Source organism: Lolium rigidum, chromosome 1 (genome assembly GCF_022539505.1).
Source record: "Lolium rigidum isolate FL_2022 chromosome 1, APGP_CSIRO_Lrig_0.1, whole genome shotgun sequence".
In the NCBI taxonomy this organism is placed as follows: domain Eukaryota; kingdom Viridiplantae; phylum Streptophyta; class Magnoliopsida; order Poales; family Poaceae; genus Lolium; species Lolium rigidum.
This window is the reverse complement of record NC_061508.1, coordinates 112,048,729-112,069,461: the sequence shown is the minus strand read 5'-3', so window position 1 is coordinate 112,069,461 and position 20,733 is coordinate 112,048,729. Positions and strand designations below refer to the sequence as shown.

Below are 20,733 nucleotides of genomic sequence, written 5' to 3'. Positions count from 1 at the left end.
TATGGATAAATACAAAGAGATGTTGTTCCTGGGGAGAACAAATATCACATTCACATTATTCGAAATGAGTCTAACGTAAGGTATCTAAACAAGTCACTGTTCGGCAAAAGAACAGTACATAATGCACCACTGAATAAGAATAGCAGTACAAAAGGTGGAGTACACAACAGTAGCTGGCATGGCTGGTCCAAGGGTGACAAGATATAATGGACCTTATTGACGAGCATGTTGAAGTGGTGTGGTAGATAAGACCACAACGAAGAAGCTGCAACAAGATGACCTGACAGAGGCGTGCTATAGTTTGGTTTACTAGCCACCTCTCTGTGTCTCACGGACATCACCGTCATTTCCATCAAATTGGGTGGGTTTGCTTGAGCCATCCAATGTGCTGTTGCTTCTGTTGTTTTTCATTTGCTGAGTATCAGGGGAGATTTGTTTCTGAGACTCTTGTAAATCTTGTCCTGAAGTTTTCCCAGTGTTTTGACCAGTATTTGTGAGAAGTGCAGCTTCAGAACCTTGCTTCCCATTGGCTTGCAGTGATATACTGGACTTATCACTTTGCATTTTCTGCTGTCCCATGCTCTTTTCGGAGCCTGGTGGTGCCATTTCTCTGGATATTTCTGAGCTGCTATAATATACGGTTTCATTAGTTAACTTGCCATTATCCTTGGGAGATATCGGCTTATTCACAGAATTCGTAGGAGCTCTCCCAGCAGGCTGCTCATCAGGTGCTACCTTGGTAGTTTCACTGGCTTCATCAATGCCTGTCTTCCTTCTATCAGCAAAAAAAGGTGACACTGGAGCTTGGTCTGAAAGTTGATCGGTATTATGACATGGTCAGTCCACACATCACAAGATATACTATATGTTCATGCAATAACAAAATTTAGGACTGGTAATCAGGGATATGAGTAATAGTTTTGAACTATGAATCAGCTATTCTGACTGAACTATGGGTCTATAACTACAATTGGTTAAATACTGAGCCTTCTTATAGTACGTGATATGATGAATGGTTCTATGACAGTTAAAAATGCTGAACTGACAGTACAAATGCAGTTTTTCTGTACTGTATTAGGATTGTGTGTGAGATAGTTGATGAATGGAACTCATTTAAAATTTGAATCTGCTATTCCGTGGAAGGCCTTTGGTGCCTGGTTTGAGGTCACTACTTAGTGTTAATGCTTCCATATTGGCTGGCACGTGAGACACCATTTCATCGGACCGCGCAACTTTCTTTTGGTAGAGGCTTTTACCTGATGTGGTAGTTGTACGTCGTGGTGTCTGCATAGCGATCTTGTCCGACTGGCCGGTCGAGGTTTTGTTTGGAGCCTGTGTCTGTGCTCTTTTGTCTGCTGCTTTGTCCAACTTATCAGTGATAGCAGCATCTGGAGCTCCTTCTTTGTTTGCAGGAGTAGACGTGTGCCTCCATTGATCAATGTTTGACTGGGCTAAGTCATCATCTTGAGCAGCTCCTTTTGATGATGCAGAAGCACCTCGAGCACTACTTGTTGGTGATCGGTTTGGCATTGGCGGAGCTGGTTGTTGCTCATTGATGGATTGTAATTTTCGTGGCTCAGTGGCACCACGACCATCAGGATCAACTCCTCCTTTTGGTGGTGAAGTTGCTCTCCTTGCATCAGCAGTAGTTGGAGTGTCAGGATCACTTGTCCCAGTTGATGGAGTGCCAGGATCTCTTGTCCCAGTTGATGGAATACCATCACTTTTTCCATCAGTCGGATTGTTACCAGCTTGCCCTTTTCTGTCCTGAACATACGAAGGCTTCTTAGAAATGGAAGGTGTTTCCTCTTGTGTTGGACGGGTTTGCAAATCTGTAGGCTGTGGTTTGAGTACTTCTGGATCACTTTGCTGAATCATTTTTCTGAGCCTCTTAGTTGAGAACCGTTCATCTTCACCCTGAGTATCTTCAAATTCTTCTTGCATTGGTGACAAGTCAGAAGCTTTCAGATTAGGTGATGCTTTAGATTGCTGAGTGGTATTTTGAGAACCTGATGGTAGCTCCCTGGTTGTTGCTGATGCAGACCTCTTTTGATCAGCGTCTCTAGCTTCCTTAATGTTGTCTTTGGATGATCCTTGACTGGGTATGGTTGGAGATGAGGCATCTTTGTAGGTGGATTTATCAGTATTGGTTGTCTGAGGCATTTTGGTGGTGGCAGGAGGAGTAAAAAAGCTACTCGTAGTGTTTTGGACACTGCTAGGTGATTTCTGAGTGGATTTATCGGGAGTATTTTCTTGGGGGGCTTTGTCTGATCCTAAATGGAGTTTATGGGGAGCAACTACTTCACCAGTCTGACGAGCTTGAAAATCCCTGTCAGAGGTTTTTGAGGCATCTTTGGAGGTGGATTTCTCATTATTAGTTTTTGGAGAAACTTTGGTGGAGGTAGGAGGGCTAGTTGGGGTAAAGAAGTTACTCTTAGTGCCTTCAACACTGCTAGGTGGTTTCTGAGGGGTGGAGGTTTTTTGCTTTGAGGGCGCTGGAGTTTTATCGGTGGTAGTAAAGAAGTTACTTCCTTTTCTGTGGTTAGGTGAAGTTTCACTATGAGAGGTTGTTTCTGTGTGAAGAGGTTGCTGTTCCTGTTGAACTGTAAAAGACAAGGGTGATATGGCACCGCCGCTGGGTGGTGGAACCAGTACTGTCCGCGACTCAGTGCCGGTCTGCTGTCGAGGGTCTATGCGCAAGATGCGGCGACCAGATGTTGGTGGTGGTTCTGTCTCCCATTGCCACTGCTCCTCCAGCTGCTGCTGCTCAAGTTCTTCTATTTGGTTCTGCTCCTCCACACTCTGCATATCCCTCACCACCTGCTGCCAAGAATCTCGGGCAGAGATGGTATTCCACCACCTCTGCACGTTCTTCCTTGAGTCATACAGGTAGGCGTACTTTTCTGATGTCACTATGTGATGAGTGTTTGGTAGGTGAACAAGGTCAGCAAGAGTAAACTTGTTCCCAGCAAGGAACTCGCTCTCGCCAAGCCTTTGTTCATAGACCTCCAGGACTTCTTCCAGCTTTCTCTTCTCTCTGTCGATATCACTCATGTCTTCATCAAGCATAGGAAAAGCCAGATGGCAGAACAATGCCCTGCTTGGAGGATCAAAGGCATGCTCCTCATGCCGTAGCCACTGTTCAATGGAAGCCCTCTCAAGGACATCCTTTCCCAGGAGGAAAGGATAGCCACGCTGTTCGTATGTTTCTGCTATATAGCGGCAGATTGCTCTTGATTCTGCAGTTTAGAAGATGAGTGTCAGTTCTGTTACCCTGACTGAACTCTGAAGGTGCATCATTTATGTTTCTGGTTACTAAGTAGCCATTAAGAAACTACTAGGTAACTTCACTTCAAAAACTGAGACAGTGTTGTTATAAATTCGTACGATCAGTATATCATTTTATACTTACTAGCATTACCATGTATACTTGCATTCGACATAGAAACAATATAAAAATTTCCAGCGTTTCTACGAAAGGGTTTCATGAAGCTATTCATTTTCAATCATGTTTACGAGACATCAAAATGTGTTGCATTTCATTTACAAACCATGACGATGGATCAATTTGTTGCTAATTCTGCTTGCAGTACTTTTTCTTGTTAAGAAGACAGAGCTTTACTGATTACATAATAATGTTAGTACCACAATCATTTGAATAATCACTGACATGCAGCCTGGGAAGTAGGAAACAATAAGCATAAACATGTTCTAATAATCTGCTTGACTAGTTTAGCTTTTGATGAGCAGAAATACTGGTATGCACAAACTATTGATAAGTGGGAATTACCGAGTTGTTTTGATTGAACTAGTACATAGAAATGGTGGTGTATGTGGTATTGCCAAAGTTTTTGGAAACCAGAATGCTAAAGAAATGTTTAAGCTTCTAAGCAGTGTTTCTCTTTCTTCGCTTCTATTTTAAGTATCATCTTTCTTGCTATATTGCCATTCATAAACATTCTGTCAAATCTTCTTAAAAAAACACATTGTTTGTTATGTCAGTTCTACTACTATTCTTGAACCAATTATTTTTCCAGGATGGGTGCGCAAGTTTAAACCTGAATTCGTCTCACTGGGTTCGGGTGGGTGCTCTTAGATCAACCTTTGTTAGCTACAAGGCGTGCATGTTTTGAGTCTCGAGACAGGTAAATCTCACTCCAGCGTGTATAAGTGGTAAACAAAACTATTTATTTGTAACCACACTAGCTTAAAGAATCAGGGATTGCATCTCAACAAACTTAAAAAGGCTCAACTATGTAACAAGCAGTGTTACCTTGTTGAAATATAGGTCCGTCATAGAATGGAACTGGAACACTCCTCGTTGACTGCAGAGGCAGACAGAGAATATAGAAGCTTATATAAGATCAACTCGCATAGACTCAAGAAACCGCTACTACAATCTGGGTGTTCCACAAAAACTAAGACAGCAAGTACCTGGAGTCTGAGTATGTCCTTGTACGAGTCTTTCACAGTTTCAAACTCAACATTTTTCTCATACAGGCAAGCAAGCACCCTTGACACATCGGGCAGGATCATGGATTTCTCATGGTACACCTTCACGACAGGAGCTCCTGCCCCAGTGCCAAGCCCTGCCATGGCGGCCAGATGTCTGTTTGCTCTGGTTGAAGAGTTGAAGCCGGTATTCAAGTGAGAATGGTAAACCCACCCTCATTTTTTTAATATAAGAAGGCCCTCTGCCTCCATGAAGAAGCAAAGAGAAGATGCTTAAAGTGAGAACCTAGGTAAAGGGGAGGTGACCGTATGCGACGACAGAATTAGATAGAGGCAGAAATAAAGAAAAGGAAAAGACAGAGGGAACAAAGGGGAGAAAAGCAAAAGGTAAAGTAAACTAAATCTGGAGGGTTTTGATTGTCGATGGTCTTCTTTAGGTGTTGGTACCATGAGCTCAGAAGTCACATCAGCAATGCTACAGTCCACATTAAAGGGAGAGGGTAAAAACATGAAAGCTGCTTCTTGGACACTTCCACTTTTATTGACGAACGCTACAGTATATCGACTGCATGGGAGCATCTCAAATGAAGTGAACTACTTCACTGTTCTGTTGGCTGTGTCATATCTCGCTTTATTCATTTCTTGCCCCTTTAACCAAAGAAGATGCAGACTGCTGGTACGGGAGCACACAAGTTTTGTCTAAGAAGGCAAGTTTAGCATCAGACCTATATTGCCTGTACCAGCCTACCAGACAAACTGGATGAGTGATGGGTATCCAGGGTGCCTTTTAGTTTGTACTACCAGCCTAGCAGGTATGGGAACTTCAAATAGAGGTTACCTTAGTAAATACCAATCACAGGCTATCTAAGGAGCGTAGGAGTGTGTATTAGGGTTTTATTTTTATGACGGCAGATGGTACAAAGTGAATGTATGCAGTATAGGTAGAATTATGTGATATTGAAGCGCGTTCAAGTTTTGTAGTGTGAAATGGTGAAGCGTCTTGGTACCATGGCATGGCCGTTCATGCACAACTCGTAGCAACATGTGAAGTTCCTATGTTGATGTCATGATTTCTTTTTCCTAATCATGCATTATGGCAATTATTTCGAATTAATTAGTTGGTGTGGATACTGGATGGTTGCAAATTATTAGTTTCATGCACCAACCACTAAGGCCCCGTTTGAATCAAAGGATTTTTGGAGGAATTTCACAGGAAAGGATTTCCATAGGAAAGTTTCCTATGATAGCGTTTGAAACACAGGCATAGGAAAAACAAAGGAAATTAAGTTTCATATGTCCCCGTGAATGTTTTCACGGGAAAACCACAGGAATCAAAGCATTGGCTCAGAGCTCATTTTTTTCTTTCCTTTGCGTCAATCCAGGTAATGAACATTGGCTGGCGTTGGTAGCAGGCTGACAGGCCATCAGACAAGCTCACGGTTGAGCAAATTACTAGTTAGTGAAGCAAATTCTTTCAACGAAGCTAAATTCCTATGTCTTACCTTTTCTTGCGTTCAGAATGACCCACTTAAAATAATTCCTATGTTTCTCTTTCCTCTGTTTTGTACCTACATTTCTTTCCTATACCTATACTTTTCACGTTCATGTGTTTTTTTTACTTTCCTACGTTTCAAACAGGTCCTAGGGCTTGTTTGATTCAAAGGATTTCTAAAGAAATCTTGTGGAAATTTTACCCATAAAATTTTTCCTATAGAATCCGTTTGATTCAAAGGATTGAATCCTTCAAACAATTTATGGATTGCTTTCCTATACCACAATCCTACAGGATTCCTAACAAGAGGTTAAACCTCTTGAAAAAAATTCCATGTGTTATGACAACTATGCTATGCACTTAATGTTTATAAAATTTTTCTAGGGCTTTCCTATGCTACCATCAAACAACTAGTTGTACCAATTTTTATAGATTTTTTTTCATAGAATTTAAGGAGGCAGATCATAGCAATCCTCTATTTTTTTCGTATTCATCTGTTTTTTCCATCCTATGAATCAAACAAGCCCTAAACCAAAAGTATGAACAGATGGGAGAAACACTCCACTCTCATGTGAGGCTCGATAAGGCCAAAAAAATGGACAGAAAGAACCATACCATATTAAATGTGCACAAAAGGTGCCATACCATATTGAGTTACTGGTAGAATCAAAAGTCGAAACTGATGTAAAAAAAAGGGTTAGGCAATCTGCGTATACTTCAACACAGATAACCTTCAATTTGATCTATCCTTATTCTTTTCATTGGGAGAATCGGGGCAAAGTTCATAAAAAACTTGAGGTGAAGATCAATCTAGCATCTTTTCCATTGAGTTCCTCTCAAGCTCAAATTTCTTTTCAAAACAGCTAGAGAACCTTTTATGATATTTTAGATTGGCAAAATATTTGGAAGATCGAGCTGCTCATAGCTCATAAGCGTAGCCTGACGGGAGTCAAGCTTGGATGTCACAATCATGGAAAATAACATAGCAATGAGTTTGCAGCGTCCAACGTTTGGTCATGCGCTAAAAGGTAATGTATACATCGAATGTACTCAAAGGTAATGTGCACAGTAGCTAGTCAATTAATATCATTTGGCCATTATTATACTATGTTCTTCCTTGAAACACATGACGTTCTTCTATGTTTCCTTAAAACACAGGATGTACTAAAAGGTAACGTACATATAGCATCCATAAGTTATAACTTAGGGAATAAAAAGTAGACTTAATTTTAAAGGGGACATAATTGAATCTAAAGCCTTTTAGTACATTTGATTCCTCAAAGCCATGAAATACTCAACCACTTGATCATTGGTATTCTTGTCTAATTTCCTTTTTCTCCACACACCAAATAAGATCATCACTCAAGTTATCATTCAACGGTAGTCATGGCAACATCCAACACAAATACTACTCCCGCTTATCCATTATTCTAAGCTTTAAGCTTGTTGATAACCCAGCTTGCTGAGCCCCTTCCCTGCGCAAGCTTCGCGGCCCCTCGGATGATGTATAGAACCTATCATGCTCGTTGATTCACGGTGTTGAGAAAAATCTCCTGGTACCGCGAGGTGATACTCAGCTATGATTCTTGGGTGGGTTGCAGGCTCCTCTCTCCACGCCTCAGGGACTGTGTAGTTTACGTACTTGTGAAGAAATTGTTGGGTCTCGGAGGAGTGGTAACCTGAGGAACAAAAGGGGGTGAATCGGGAAACATGAGGAAAGAGATGTCATCCACAAAGAAGGCCGAGGAGGAGGGATGTGGATAGAATGGTCAAGACTAGTCAAAAGTCATATCCCGAGAAATGTGCATCCGGCGACCAAAGGGATCCCAACACTGATAATCCTTATGCTCATCACTGTAACCAAGAAAACACACTTGGCGGGCTGAACAATCAGCCTGGTGCATTCATGTGGTGCTAGAAATACATAGCAAATGCAACCAAACAGGCGGAGCGCCGAGTAATCAGGAGAATGGCCAGAGAGACGCTCGAGAGGAATGCCACCTTGCATGGCAGTTGAGGGCTGAATGTTGATGAGATAGGTGGAAATAGACACAACTTCAGCTTAAAAGTGAGGAGGAAGAGAGGCGATCATCATTGCACGAACCATCTTAAGCAGGTGACGATGTTTTGCGCTCGGCCGTGCCATTTTGAGCATGGGTGCTAGGACAAGAGAACTAGACAATAGTACTGTTGGAAATATGCCCTATAGGCAATCATGGATGATGTATTTCTTGATGTATTAGGTTGTTCCTGTATGAACTCTTATATGTATCATTGAATATGTGATTCAATTGTGGAACTATATATTTATGTTGTTCATACTAAATTATCCTTAGTAAATGATGTTGTGAGGGACACACGACTTAGACTAAGGTGCAAATCGGCTGATGACTCGGCTCCACTTTTCATGGGCATGGTGATTCTAATCCAACTTACACGGGCTCTACTAAAGTGTTTAGCAATCGGATTGACCCACAATGAGATGCAACGAGAAAGTCATCATTTGCATGTCTCAATCAATGTCATCCTTAGACATGAGGTGCATGATCCGAGTTATGGATCGGGCGACTTAGGTTCTATCAAACGTTGTTCTGTAAGAAGGCAGTTATAAAGGCAGAGTTCAGGTTGACTGGGAAAGAAACTGCATGACATGGATAACCAAGATGGGATTTTCCCCCACCACTTGGAGAGATATTCTCTAGGCCCTCTTGGATAATATGATTCGGAAAGTATGTCCATGCTACTCGGTTAAGTGTTGACCGAGGCGATCGACTAAAATTTAGTCGGGTGAATCACATATCACGGATCGAGAAGATAATTGAGCTATTAAAGGGATTACGACAACTCGCTAGCTTGACAAGGTATATCGTGAGGCACAAAGGGGCTCAGACATCAGTCGCATTGAAAGGTTAGTCGCTATGACTCGTCACTTGGGAGTTGGCATGTTCTGCTAGGAGCCGCTACCAGTTATCGACTTGAGACCAAGTGTTCATAGAAGCGAGTGAGACTCGAAGCCATGATGAGATACTTGGAGGAGTAAGTCTAGTCGTGTCTAAGTGGTCGTAAACATGCAGGGTCACACACTTAAGAAAAAGGAGCTAGTTGAATTGATCCGACTAAAATAGAGTCATTTGGAGTTGGGCTCGAACCGGGCCAGGGTTTTATCAGTGAGTTGGACTCGCGGTGACAAAAATAGGGCCAAAGTGAGTGGGCCGCAAGATTTGTGAAGCCCACACTCACTCCCTATATAAAGTGGGGCGAATGCTGCCCAAAGGGTATGGTTAGAGCATTTCATGAGTTGGAAACCCTAGCCCCTCTCAGTCCAGCCGTCGTATTGGATCTAGCAGTCCACCATCAGTGCTCCTCCTCGTATGTGTGGATACAGGTAGAGGCATTGCACGTGTGACGCTTCAAGGCGAATGGGTTCGCAAAACCGGGAGTTGTTCGTGGGATCGGCTTGGAACGAATCAAGGACAACACTGCCCTAACGTGCTTCATCAAGTTCCACACCTACGTGTATAGTGGTAATCATCGTGGCCTTCTTCCTCAACTAGATCCCAGGATGCTGCATAGTAGCGATGGCCCCCCTTCGAAGCGAAGGGAGCCGGGCCCCATACATCAGAATGAACCAAGTCGAAAGGACGCTGAGACACTGACTCGATAATAGGATAAGGTAACTGGCTCTGTTTTCGAAGTCGACAACCCTGTGCAATGAGACATATCTTGAGATAGGCCCAAGAAGACCTCGATGAACCAAAGACGACAACCGAGCGCCACAAAGGTGACCAAGTCGATGATGCCATTACTGGAAAGAAGCGGGAGTAGAAACACCGAGAGTACGAGGATCGGTGGATGCGGTAGCAACGGAAGGAACACGAAGCCAGTCGAGATCCCAAAGACCCTGAGAGTCACGGTGCCGAGGGCCAGCCCCAACAAGAGCCTTGGTGCGACGATCCTGGACAGAACAAGAATCATCATCAAGGATAACACGAAAACCAGCATCATCAAGTTGAGAAACAGAAAACAAGTTCATGGTGAGATGAGGAACATGAGAAATAGAGAAGGAAGAAGTAGAAAGGTTGACGCGACCAGCAACAGAAAGAGAAGTGCCATCAGCAGTGAGAACATTCACAGGAAAATCAGCAAATCAAAGAGAAGAGAGAACGGAAGAATCATAATACATGTGAAAAGAAGCTCCAGAATCCAGAACCCACGAAGATGTACCTGACTGTGTAGATGGTGGATGCTCAGTGTAGAAGAACATATCACAGAACCAGCAGTACCCGTGAAAGAGAAGCTAGAGGAGGCAAGTAGGCGCTTAAGCCTCACAATATCCTGCTCGGTGAAGTCAACAGTCGAGGAAGAGGCACGAGTCCCCATAGAGGATGAGGGCAAGCCATGCTTTTGATAGCAGTCTAACTCATAATGACCGGCCTCGGACAGTAGTCACAATAGAGAGAGCGAGACCGCGCCCTCCCTTACCACGAGAAGAATGACTGTCTGTACCATGTGGTCTTGGTAAGGACGAAGGAGCACAGGGACGCGATGACACTAACCGTGTGGGTAGAACAGGAGCTCAAGCATCAAGAACACAGGGTACCGCGAGCAAACCAGCACCACACAGATGAGTCTCCTCAGCTTGATCACTCATACAACACATCTGAGATAGGAACAGAACCTCGAGCAAACAACTGAGCACGCCGGGGCTGAAACTCTAGGCGCAGCAGAGACATGTACTCATAGATCCGCTGAAACTCCAAATCAGAATGCACAGTCCGGTAGCACAGATAAGTACTACATACAGCACTGCAAAGGGAGTCAAGCTAGCGTGAGGTGGCAGAGTTGTGTGTGTAGAACTCATCAATAGTAAGGTCACACTGCTGGACAACATGCTCCTGACGTACCACAGTAAAATAGAGAGAATAACCCGAAGGTTGATAGCGTTGACAAAGGTGGGACCACATCTCAGGGACTATAGTGAGACCCATAAACTCAAAAGCAAACTGAGGTTGAATACTCTGAGAGAAAACTGCAACAGCCTTAGCATCCTCATCACACAACTGAGTGTACGCAGCAGACCATCACGATAAGCACTAAGAGTAGCTTAGTATTCATGTACCTGCTAATCGTTAGCATCATCTGGAGCATCCTCGACAGCCTTGGGTGCCTCCTTAGCAGCCTAGGAAGCATTAGAGCAAGAACATGTGGCATAGGCGGAGTATGAACCACAAGAGAAACAGGACATGGCGGACAAGAGATCTCGCCGGTGAGAACACTCCTAAGCCAGAGATCACGCATATGGATGTGCATAAAGGGAACAAACTCGACATAGTTTGTGCCATCAAAAATCACTTGGCAACGAGGAATGCTGATATAGATCGACGAGGAGGATGCCATAACAGAACACATTTTTTTGCAGGTCAACACCCAGAACAGATAAGGATCGGGTCCGAGCGCTCAAACACGAGAGAATTCACTCGATGCAAAGGGGCAAGGCCGATCAAGGCAGGGCGGCCGCGGTCGGCAACGGGCCGAAGCAGGGCGGCGGCGGCCGGAGCTGGGGGCCCGACAATGGCCAGGAAACGGACGACAACGGGTGGGTGTACGGCGGGGCGGGAGCATGGCGGCGGGCGATGGGCAACGGTGGTGCAGGTACATGCAGAGCTCCATGGAGACGATTCCCACCGATGACTACTCAATTAGTGGAGGAAACCACAAAATCAACGGCATATCTCGGTCTCGAGCAAGAACCGAGAGAGGAAGAAAGAAGGAGAGGCAGCAGCGGCCGGAAAGATTGGCGCCAGCGGCACAGAAAAAGCACATAGTTGCTACGTGCATGGAGACCCTAACATGAGCTCTGATATTATGTTGGGAATGTGCAACTATGATTCACATGGAGCTGTGTGTGTGTGTGTCAAAGTGCAGAAAACCTCTTTAAAATAGAGATATATACTACATAAAAGGATACATCTCTAGCATAAATAACCGTCGGTACCATCAATTTTGGGTAGTTTTGTCCAACCACTGTGTGTGGTTTACTGAATGAGCGCAGGAAGTAATTTGCAGGGAAAATAAGGGTGGTAGCAAGACGAAAAGGTTGCTCTTCATCTACCTTACTACACACTGACTATTCAAGTCGTTACTTGTGCGAGCCGAGCTACATGCTCAGCTTCGGACCCAGTCAAGTTAATTTTTGAAAAAAGAAGAGAAAAGCTGGGTCAAGTTATAAACGCAGTCAAGAAAGTCAGTGTCGTGAGGTTCAGCCTGCCCTACTCCTGGCTCTACCTTCCTACCTATCTGGTGTTGCGCCACCGCCTGCCGCCACGTCCGGCTTACACAGCTAAGCCCTGTGGGCCATCCATCCATCGTAGAACCATCTGAATCCTGACATCACATTCGGTAAGATTTTCTTGGCGGATCCATACCTGTGTTGGCTTCCTATTTTGAACGTTTCTCTGCCCACGGCGGCTCACACAAGGTCAGCTGACGGAGCTCTCCCCATCGCCGTAGAAATCCTTCTCTGGCAATCAATGCGCCGTTGAATGGAAGGCACGCAGATCAAAGTTCGCCGGCTGCGCTGCGGCCCGCGTAAACTGACCGGCGAATTTCAGTCGCCTTTCCTTCATTTGCCACGTTTGTCTATGCGGTAGTATCATGCAAACAAGACAAATGTCATGCGGTAAGGTTTCTTCTAATTTTTTACTGCTAGATAGCAACAGATAACACATAGGGCCAGTTGTTTACAAGGCATTCGTAGAGAGCTCCACGTGTTGTGGCCAGGGTACAGGTAGGCTGCAACAGAACAGACATAAACCAACAAAATTGTGCAGAATTTCATTTTAATTTTTTCAGACATGTGTTCTTCTCTTTAGGCGGCATTGGGAATCCTAGCCACCCCACAACTGACCTCTATTTACGTCATCTCTTCCTCCCGCTGCTGTTGAAGGACGACGTTCGATTGTGAAGAGCTGTCGAGGGCGCCCCCTCCCCTCTTTTTTTCTCATCTTTCTTGGGAAGGCTACAATTAAATCAAATCTTGCAGTGGTGGGCATTACGTGGCCCACATGGATGGCCCATGGTGCAGCGGGCACTAATGAGTCGTGAGAGCGTGGATACTTTGCTTTTCTGCCGTACCGGTATCGGATACTGCTCGGATACGGGATACTGCTTCCCGATACGTATCCCGTACGTATCTGCTAATTTTTTAATTAAAGAAAAATAAGAAAATTATGGACACATGAGGGATACCCAAGGGATACTCGAGCGATACTCGAGGGGTACTTGAGCCAGCCCACCATCCACTCATCTTCTACCGTTGATCCTTCCACTCCACCCCATTCCTATCGAACAATTGATTTTTATCTCTGAATTCATTTCTTCTCCATTCAGATAAGCAATGATTAGTGCTAGTACATCCCATCAAACATATCTTCAGTTGGGAGCTCGAGCTAGAGCATGTACAACAGCAACAACTATATGAAATGCATCCCAACTACTAGCTATTGATTTCTTGTGATTTCTAGAGATGAATTTTACTTCTTTAATTATTAAAATATCTATGTTGGATGTGGAGGAAAACATCCACATCCATGTTAATCCTATGAGAAATATTTAATTTCTTTATTTTTCTAAATATTTACATATATATGAACGTATCCCTGTATCTACATTTTTGAAAAATTGCCGTATCGCGGTATCCCCGTATCACGTATCGGATACGTATCCAAGTATCCATGCTTCCTAGGTGGCCAACGCTAGATTGCACCCCTCTGATGCCTCCTCCGAGGACTCGTGGATGCGTCTCGGCATCTCGGCGTGTGGGGATCGTCATCAACTACCATTATTTGATGGATGTGTTTGGAACATGTGGATGTGGTGTGTTTGAGCAGATCAAACTCATCGCCTTTGCTGTGAAGAGATCTTTGATGGCGTGTATTTCACACGTTCGTTGGGCAACCCCAAGAGGAAGGTATGATGCGCACAGCAGCAAGTTTTCCCTCAGAAAGAAACCAAGGTTTATCGAACCAGGAGGAGCCAAGAAGCACGTTGAAGGTTGATGGCGGCGGGATGTAGTGCGGCGCAACACCGAGATTCCGGCGCCAACGTGGAACCCGCACAACACAACCAAAGTACTTTGCCCCAACGAAACAGTGAGGTTGTCAATCTCACCGGCTTGCTGTAACAAAGGATTAACCGTATTGTGTGGAAGATGATTGTTTGCAGAGAAAACAGTAAAACAAGTATTGCAGTAGATTTGTATTTCAGTATTAAAGAATGGACCGGGGTCCACAGTTCACTAGAGGTGTCTCTCCCATAAGACGAACAGCATGTTGGGTGAACAAATTACAGTTGGGCAATTGACAAATAAAGAGAGCATGACAATGCACATACATATCATGATGAGTATAGTAAGATTTAATTGGGCATTACGACAAAGTACATAGACCGCCATCCAACTGCATCTATGCCTAAAAAGTCCACCTTCAGGTTATCATCCGAACCCCCTCCAGTATTAAGTTGCAAGCAACAGACAATTGCATTAAGTATGGTGCGTAATGTAATCAACAACTACATCCTTAGACATAGTATCAATGTTTTATCCCTAGTGGCAACAGCACAACACAACCTTAGAACTTTCTCGTCACCGTCCCAGGTGTCAATGCGTGCATGAACCCACTATCGAGCATAAGTACTCCCTCTTGGAGTTACAAGCATCTACTTGGCCGGAGCATCTACTAGTAACGGAGAGCATGCAAGATCATAAACAACACATAAGCATAACTTTGATAATCAACATAACAAGTATTCTCTATTCATCGGATCCCAACAAACGCAACATATAGAATTACGGATAGATGATCTTGATCATGATAGGCAGCTCGGAAGATCCGACAATGATAGCACAATGGGGAGAAGACAACCATCTAGCTACCGCTATGGACCCATAGTCCAGGGGTAGACTACTCACACATCACACCGGAGGCGACCATGGCGGCGTAGAGTCCTCCGGGGGATGATTCCCCTCTCCGGCAGGGTGCCGGAGGCGATCTCCTGGATCCCCCGAGATGGGATCGGCGGCGACGGCGTCTCAGTAAGGTTTTCCGTATCGTGGCTCTCGCATGCGGGGGTTTCGTCACGGAGGCTTTATGTAGGCGGAAGGGTAGGTCAAGAGGCGGCACGAGGGTCCCACACCACAGGGCCGCGCGGCCAAGGGGGGCGCGCCGCCCTAGGGTGTGGCCCCTCGTGGCCCCTCTTCGTCTCTCCTTCGGACTTCGGAAGCTTCGTGGAAAAATAGGCCCTCGGGCTTTGATTTCGTCCAATTCCGAGAATATTTCCTTACTAGGATTTCTGAAACCAAAAACAGCAGAAAACAAGAATCGGCACTTCGGCATCTTGTTAATAGGTTAGTTCCGGAAAATGCACGAATATGACATAAAGTGTGCATAAAACATGTAGATAACATCAATAATGTGGCATGGAACATAAGAAATTATCGATACGTCGGAGACGTATCAGCATCCCCAAGCTTAGTTCTGCTCGTCCCGAGCAGGTAAAACGATAACACAGATAATTTCTGGAGTGACATGCCATCATAATCTTGATCATACTATTTGTAAAGCATATGTAGTGAATGCAGCGATCAAAACAATGTATATGACATGGGTAAACAGGTGAATCATATAGCAAAGACTTTTCATGAATAGCACTTCAAGACAAGCATCAATAAGTCTTGCATAAGAGTTAACTCATAAAGCAATAATTCAAAGTAAAGGTATTGAAACAACACAAAAGAAGATTAAGTTTCAGCGGTTGCTTTCAACTTGTAACATGTATATCTCATGGATATTGTCAACATAGAGTAATATAATAAGTGCAATAAGCAAGTATGTAGGAATCAATGCACAGTTCACACAAGTGTTTGCTTCTTGAGGTGGAGAGAAATAGGTGAACTGACTCAACATTGAAAGTAAAAGAATGGTCCTCATAGAGGAAAAGCATCGATTGCTATATTTGTGCTAGAGCTTTGATTTTGAAAACATGAAACAATTTTGTCAACGGTAGTAATAAAGCATATGCATCATGTAAATTATATCTTATAAGTTGCAAGCCTCATGCATAGTGTACCAATAGTGCCCGCACCTTGTCCTAATTAGCTTGGACTACCTGGATTATCACCGCAATACATATGCTTTAACCAAGTTTCACAAAGGGGTACCTCTATGCCGCCCGTACAAAGGTCTAAGGAGAAAGCTCGCATTTGGATTTCTCGCTTTTGATTATTCTCAACTTAGACATCCATACCGGGACAACATAGACAACGGATAATGGACTCCTCTTTTAATGCTTTAAGCATTTGACAACAATTAATTCTTTTCTCATTAGAGACTTGAGGATATTTGTCCAAAACTGAAACTTCCACCATGAATCATGGCTTTAGTTAGCGGCCCAATGTTCTTCTCTCACAATATGCATGCTCAAACCATTCAACTCAGTGTAGATCGCCCTTACTTCCGACAAGACGAACATGCATAGCAACTCACATGAAATTCAACAATGAGTTGATGGCGTTCCCCAAGTAAACATGGTTATCGCACAACAAGCAACTTAATAAGAGATAAAGTGCATACTTACATATTCAATACCACAATAGTTTTTAAGCTATTTGTCCCATGAGCTATGTATTGCAAAGGTGAATGATGGAATTTTAAAGGTAGCACTCAAGCAATTTACTTTGGAATGGCGGAAAAATACCATGTAGTATAGGTAGGTATGGTGGACACAAATGGCATAGTGGTTGGCTCAAGTATTTTGGATGCATGAGAAGTATTCCCTCTCGATACAAGGTTTAGGCTAGCAAGGCTTATTTGAAACAAACACAAGGATGAACCGGTGCAGCAAAACTCACATAAAAGACATATTGAAAACATTATAAGACTCTACACCGTCTTCCTTGTTGTTCAAACTCAATACTAGAAATTATCTAGACTTTAGAGAAACCAAATATGCAAACCAAATTTTAGCATGCTCTATGTATTTCTTCATTAATGGGTGCAAAGCATATGATGCAAGAGCTTAAACATGAGCACAACAATTGCCAAGTATCACATTACCCAAGACATTTATAGCAATTACTACATGTATCATTTTCCAATTCCAACCATATAACAATTTAACGAAGGAGAAACTTCGCCATGAATACTATGAGTAGAAACCAAGGACATACTTGTCCATATGCTACAGCGGAGCGTGTATCTCTCCCATAAAGTGAATGCTAGGATCCATTTTATTCAAACAAAACAAAAACAAAAACAAACCGACGCTCCAAGAAAAAGCACATAAGATGTGATGGAATAAAAATATAGTTTCAGGGAGGAACTCGATAATGTTGTCGATGAAGAAGGGGATGCCTTGGGCATCCCCAAGCTTAGACGCTTGAGTCTTCTTGATATATGCAGGGGTGAACCACCGGGTGCATCCCCAAGCTTAGAGCTTTCACTCTCCTTGATCATGTTGCATCATACTCCTCTCTTGATCCTTGAAAACTTCCTCCACACCAAACTCGAAACAACTCATTAGAGGGTTAGTGCACAATATAAATTGGCATATTCAGAGGTGACACAATCATTCTTAACACTTCTGGATATTGCATAATGCTACTGGACATTAGTGTATCAAAGAAATTCATCCAACATAGCGAAAGAGGCAATGCGAAATAAAAGGCAGAATCTGTCAAAACAGAACAGTTCGTATTGACGAATTTTAAAATGGCACCAGACTTGCTCAAATGAAAATGCTCAAATTGAATGAAAGTTGCGTACATATCTGAGGATCATGCTCGTAAATTGGCATAATTTTCTGAGCTACCTACAGGGAGATAGACCCAGATTCGTGACAGCAAAGAAATCTGGAACTGCGCAGTAATCCAAATCTAGTACTTACTTTTCTATCAACGGCTTAACTTGGCACAACAAAACACAAAACTAAGATAAGGAGAGGTTGCTACAGTAGTAAACAACTTCCAAGACACAAAATAAAAACAAAGTACTGTAGGTAAAAACATGGGTTGTCTCCCATAAGCGCTTTTCTTTAACGCCTTTCAGCTAGGCGCAGAAAGTGTATCTCAAGTATTATCGAAGGGTGGTACTTCTACAGCGGGGTGCGGAGTTTTCTCAACCAGGAATAATATATTAGATACATAAGTTTTAGCATCTCCCTTTTCATTAGTTTTAGGCGTGCTACTCTCATCAAATAAATTTTCGGGAACAAGCCAAGCATAGTTATTTTCTAGCGCATCATTCATAGCTAGGAGCTTACATGGTATTGGTGCTTTGATCTCCCCACCATCATCAATATTATTAGTGTATCTTATTCTATCCATATCCATCTTTTCAAGGAGACTAACAAAATTAGTAGGAGAACCAAGCATATTAAATTTAGCAAAGACCTTTCTAGTTTCTCTTGCTAGACCACCAAATTCTCTAAGAAGGGTTTCTAAAACAAAATCTTTCTTTTCCCCTTCTTCCATATCACCAAGTGTGAAAAACATGTGTTGGATTATAGGATTAAGATTAACAAATTTAGTTTCCAACAAGCGAACTAAATGCGCAGCAGCAATTTCATAAGTAGGCGCAAGGTCTACCAAGTGTCTATCTTCAAAATTTTCAATGGTACTAACATGGTTGAAGAATTCTTCTATATTATTTCTCCCAACTATAGACCCACGTCCTACCGGTATGTTCTTTGTGGTAAAATTAAAAGGAAACATGATGAAATAAGTAAAGTAAATGCTAGTAACTAATTTTTTTTGTGTTTTTGGTATAGCAAACAAGATAGCGAATAAAGTAAAACTAGCAACTAATTTTTTTGTATTTTGATTTAGTGCAGCAAACAAAGTAGTAAATAAAACTAAGCAAGACAAAAACAAAGTAAAGAGATTGAGAAGTGGAGACTCCCCTTGCAGCGTGTCTTGATCTCCCGGCAACGGCGCCGTAAAAGAGCTTGATGGCGTGTATTTCACACGTTCGTTGGGCAACCCCAAGAGGAAGGTATGATGCGCACAGCAGCAAGTTTTCCCTCGTAAAGAAACCAAGGTTTATCGAACCAGGAGGAGCCAAGAAGCACGTTGAAGGTTGATGGCGGCGGGATGTAGTGCGGCGCAACACCGGAGATTCCGGCGCCAACGTGGAACCCGCACAACACAACCAAAGTACTTTGCCCCAATGAAACAAGTGAGGTTGTCAATCTCACCGGCTTGCCGTAACAAAGGATTAACCGTATTGTGTGGAAGATGATTGTTTGCAGAGAAAACAAGAAAACAAGTATTGCAGTAGATTTGTATTTCAGTATTAAAGAATGGACCGGGGTCCACAGCTCACTAGAGGTGTCTCTCCCATAAGACGAACAAGCATGTTGGGTGAACAAATTACAGTTGGGCAATTGACAAATAAAGAGAGCATGACAATGCACATACATATCATGATGAGTATAGTGAGATTTAATTGGGCATTACGACAAAGTACATAGACCGCCATCCAACCGCATCTATGCCTAAAAAGTCCACCTTCAGAGTTATCATCCGAACCCCCTCCAAGTATTAAGTTGCAAGCAACAGACAATTGCATTAAGTATGGTGCGTAATGTAATCAACAACTACATCCTTAGACATAGTATCAATGTTTTATCCCTAGTGGCAACAAGCACAACACAACCTTAGAACTTTCTGTCACTCGTCCCAGTGTCAATGCGGGCATGAACCCACTATCGAGCATAAGTACTCCCTCTTGGAGTTACAAGCATCTACTTGGCCAGAGCATCTACTAGTAACGGAGAGCATGCAAGATCATAAACAACACATAAGCATAACTTTGATAATCAACATAACAAGTATTCTCTATTCATCGGATCCCAACAAACGCAACATATAGAATTACGGATAGATGATCTTGATCATGATAGGCAGCTCGAAGATCCGACAATGATAGCACAATGGGGAGAAGACAACCATCTAGCTACTGCTATGGACCCATAGTCCAGGGGTAGACTACTCACACATCACACCGGAGGCGACCATGGCGGCGTAGAGTCCTCCGGGGGATGATTCCCCTCTCCGGCAGGGTGCCGGAGGCGATCTCCTGGATCCCCCGAGATGGGATCGGCGGCGACGGCGTCTCTGTAAGGTTTTCCGTATCGTGGCTCTCGGTACTGGGGGTTTCGTCACGGAGGCTTTTTGTAGGCGGAAGGGTAGGTCAAGAGGCGGCACGAGGGCCCCACACCACAGGGCCGCGCGGCCAAGGGAGGGGCCGCGCCGCCCTAGGGTGTGGCCCCCTCGTGGCCCCTCTTCGTCTCTCCTTCGGACTTCTGGAAGCTTCGTGGAAAAATAGGCCCCTGGGCTTTGATTTCGTCCAATTCCGAGAATATTTCCTTACTAGGATTTCTGAAACCAAAAACAGCAGAACATGAGCAACTGGCACTTCGGCATCTTGTTAATAGGTTAGTTCCAGAAAATGCACGAATATGACATAAAGTGTGCATAAAACATGTAGATAACATCAATAATGTGGCATGGAACATAAGAAATTATCGATACGTCGGAGACGTATCAATCTTCCTCCCAAACGAGGGGGTAGTGGTGGTGTGGCCTCTAGGATGCCATGAGTCGTCGCGGACATGGCCGCCGCCTCTCCCTCGCCTTCTTGACCCCCGTCGGCATACCTCCATGGATGCTAGGCCTTCGTCCAGGGTTGCGGACCTAGGCGAAATCCATGGGACCATGTACTTTACACTTCATC

At 43.6% G+C, this 20,733-nt stretch overlaps 1 protein-coding gene across 1 annotated transcript; it reads right to left on the bottom strand.

Annotated features, from left to right (window-relative positions):
* Positions 1-34: 34 nt before the first annotated feature.
* Positions 35-4,735, bottom strand: LOC124655201 (cell surface glycoprotein 1-like). Its single transcript, XM_047194164.1, has 4 exons — positions 4,435-4,735; positions 4,274-4,325; positions 1,257-3,239; positions 35-809 (listed from the first exon to the last, which is right to left on the bottom strand). Exons 1-4 carry the CDS (start codon positions 4,594-4,596, stop codon positions 310-312), a joined length of 2,697 nt encoding a protein of 898 aa, XP_047050120.1. The 5' UTR covers positions 4,597-4,735; the 3' UTR covers positions 35-309.
* Positions 4,736-20,733: the final 15,998 nt, after the last annotated feature.

What these genes read in the sequence shown, in the direction of transcription:
- LOC124655201 (XM_047194164.1), bottom strand. Translation starts at nt 4,596, where the DNA reads ATGGCAGGGCTTGGCACTGGGGCAGGAGCTCCTGTCGTGAAGGTGTAC. An exon ending in CGGACCTATATTTCAACAAG is followed by an intron (nt 3,240 to 4,273) that starts GTAACACTGCTT and finishes TCTAAACTGCAG; the next exon opens with AATCAAGAGCAATCTGCCGC. An exon ending in ACGTACAACTACCACATCAG is followed by an intron (nt 810 to 1,256) that starts GTAAAAGCCTCT and finishes ATCAACTTTCAG; the next exon opens with ACCAAGCTCCAGTGTCACCT.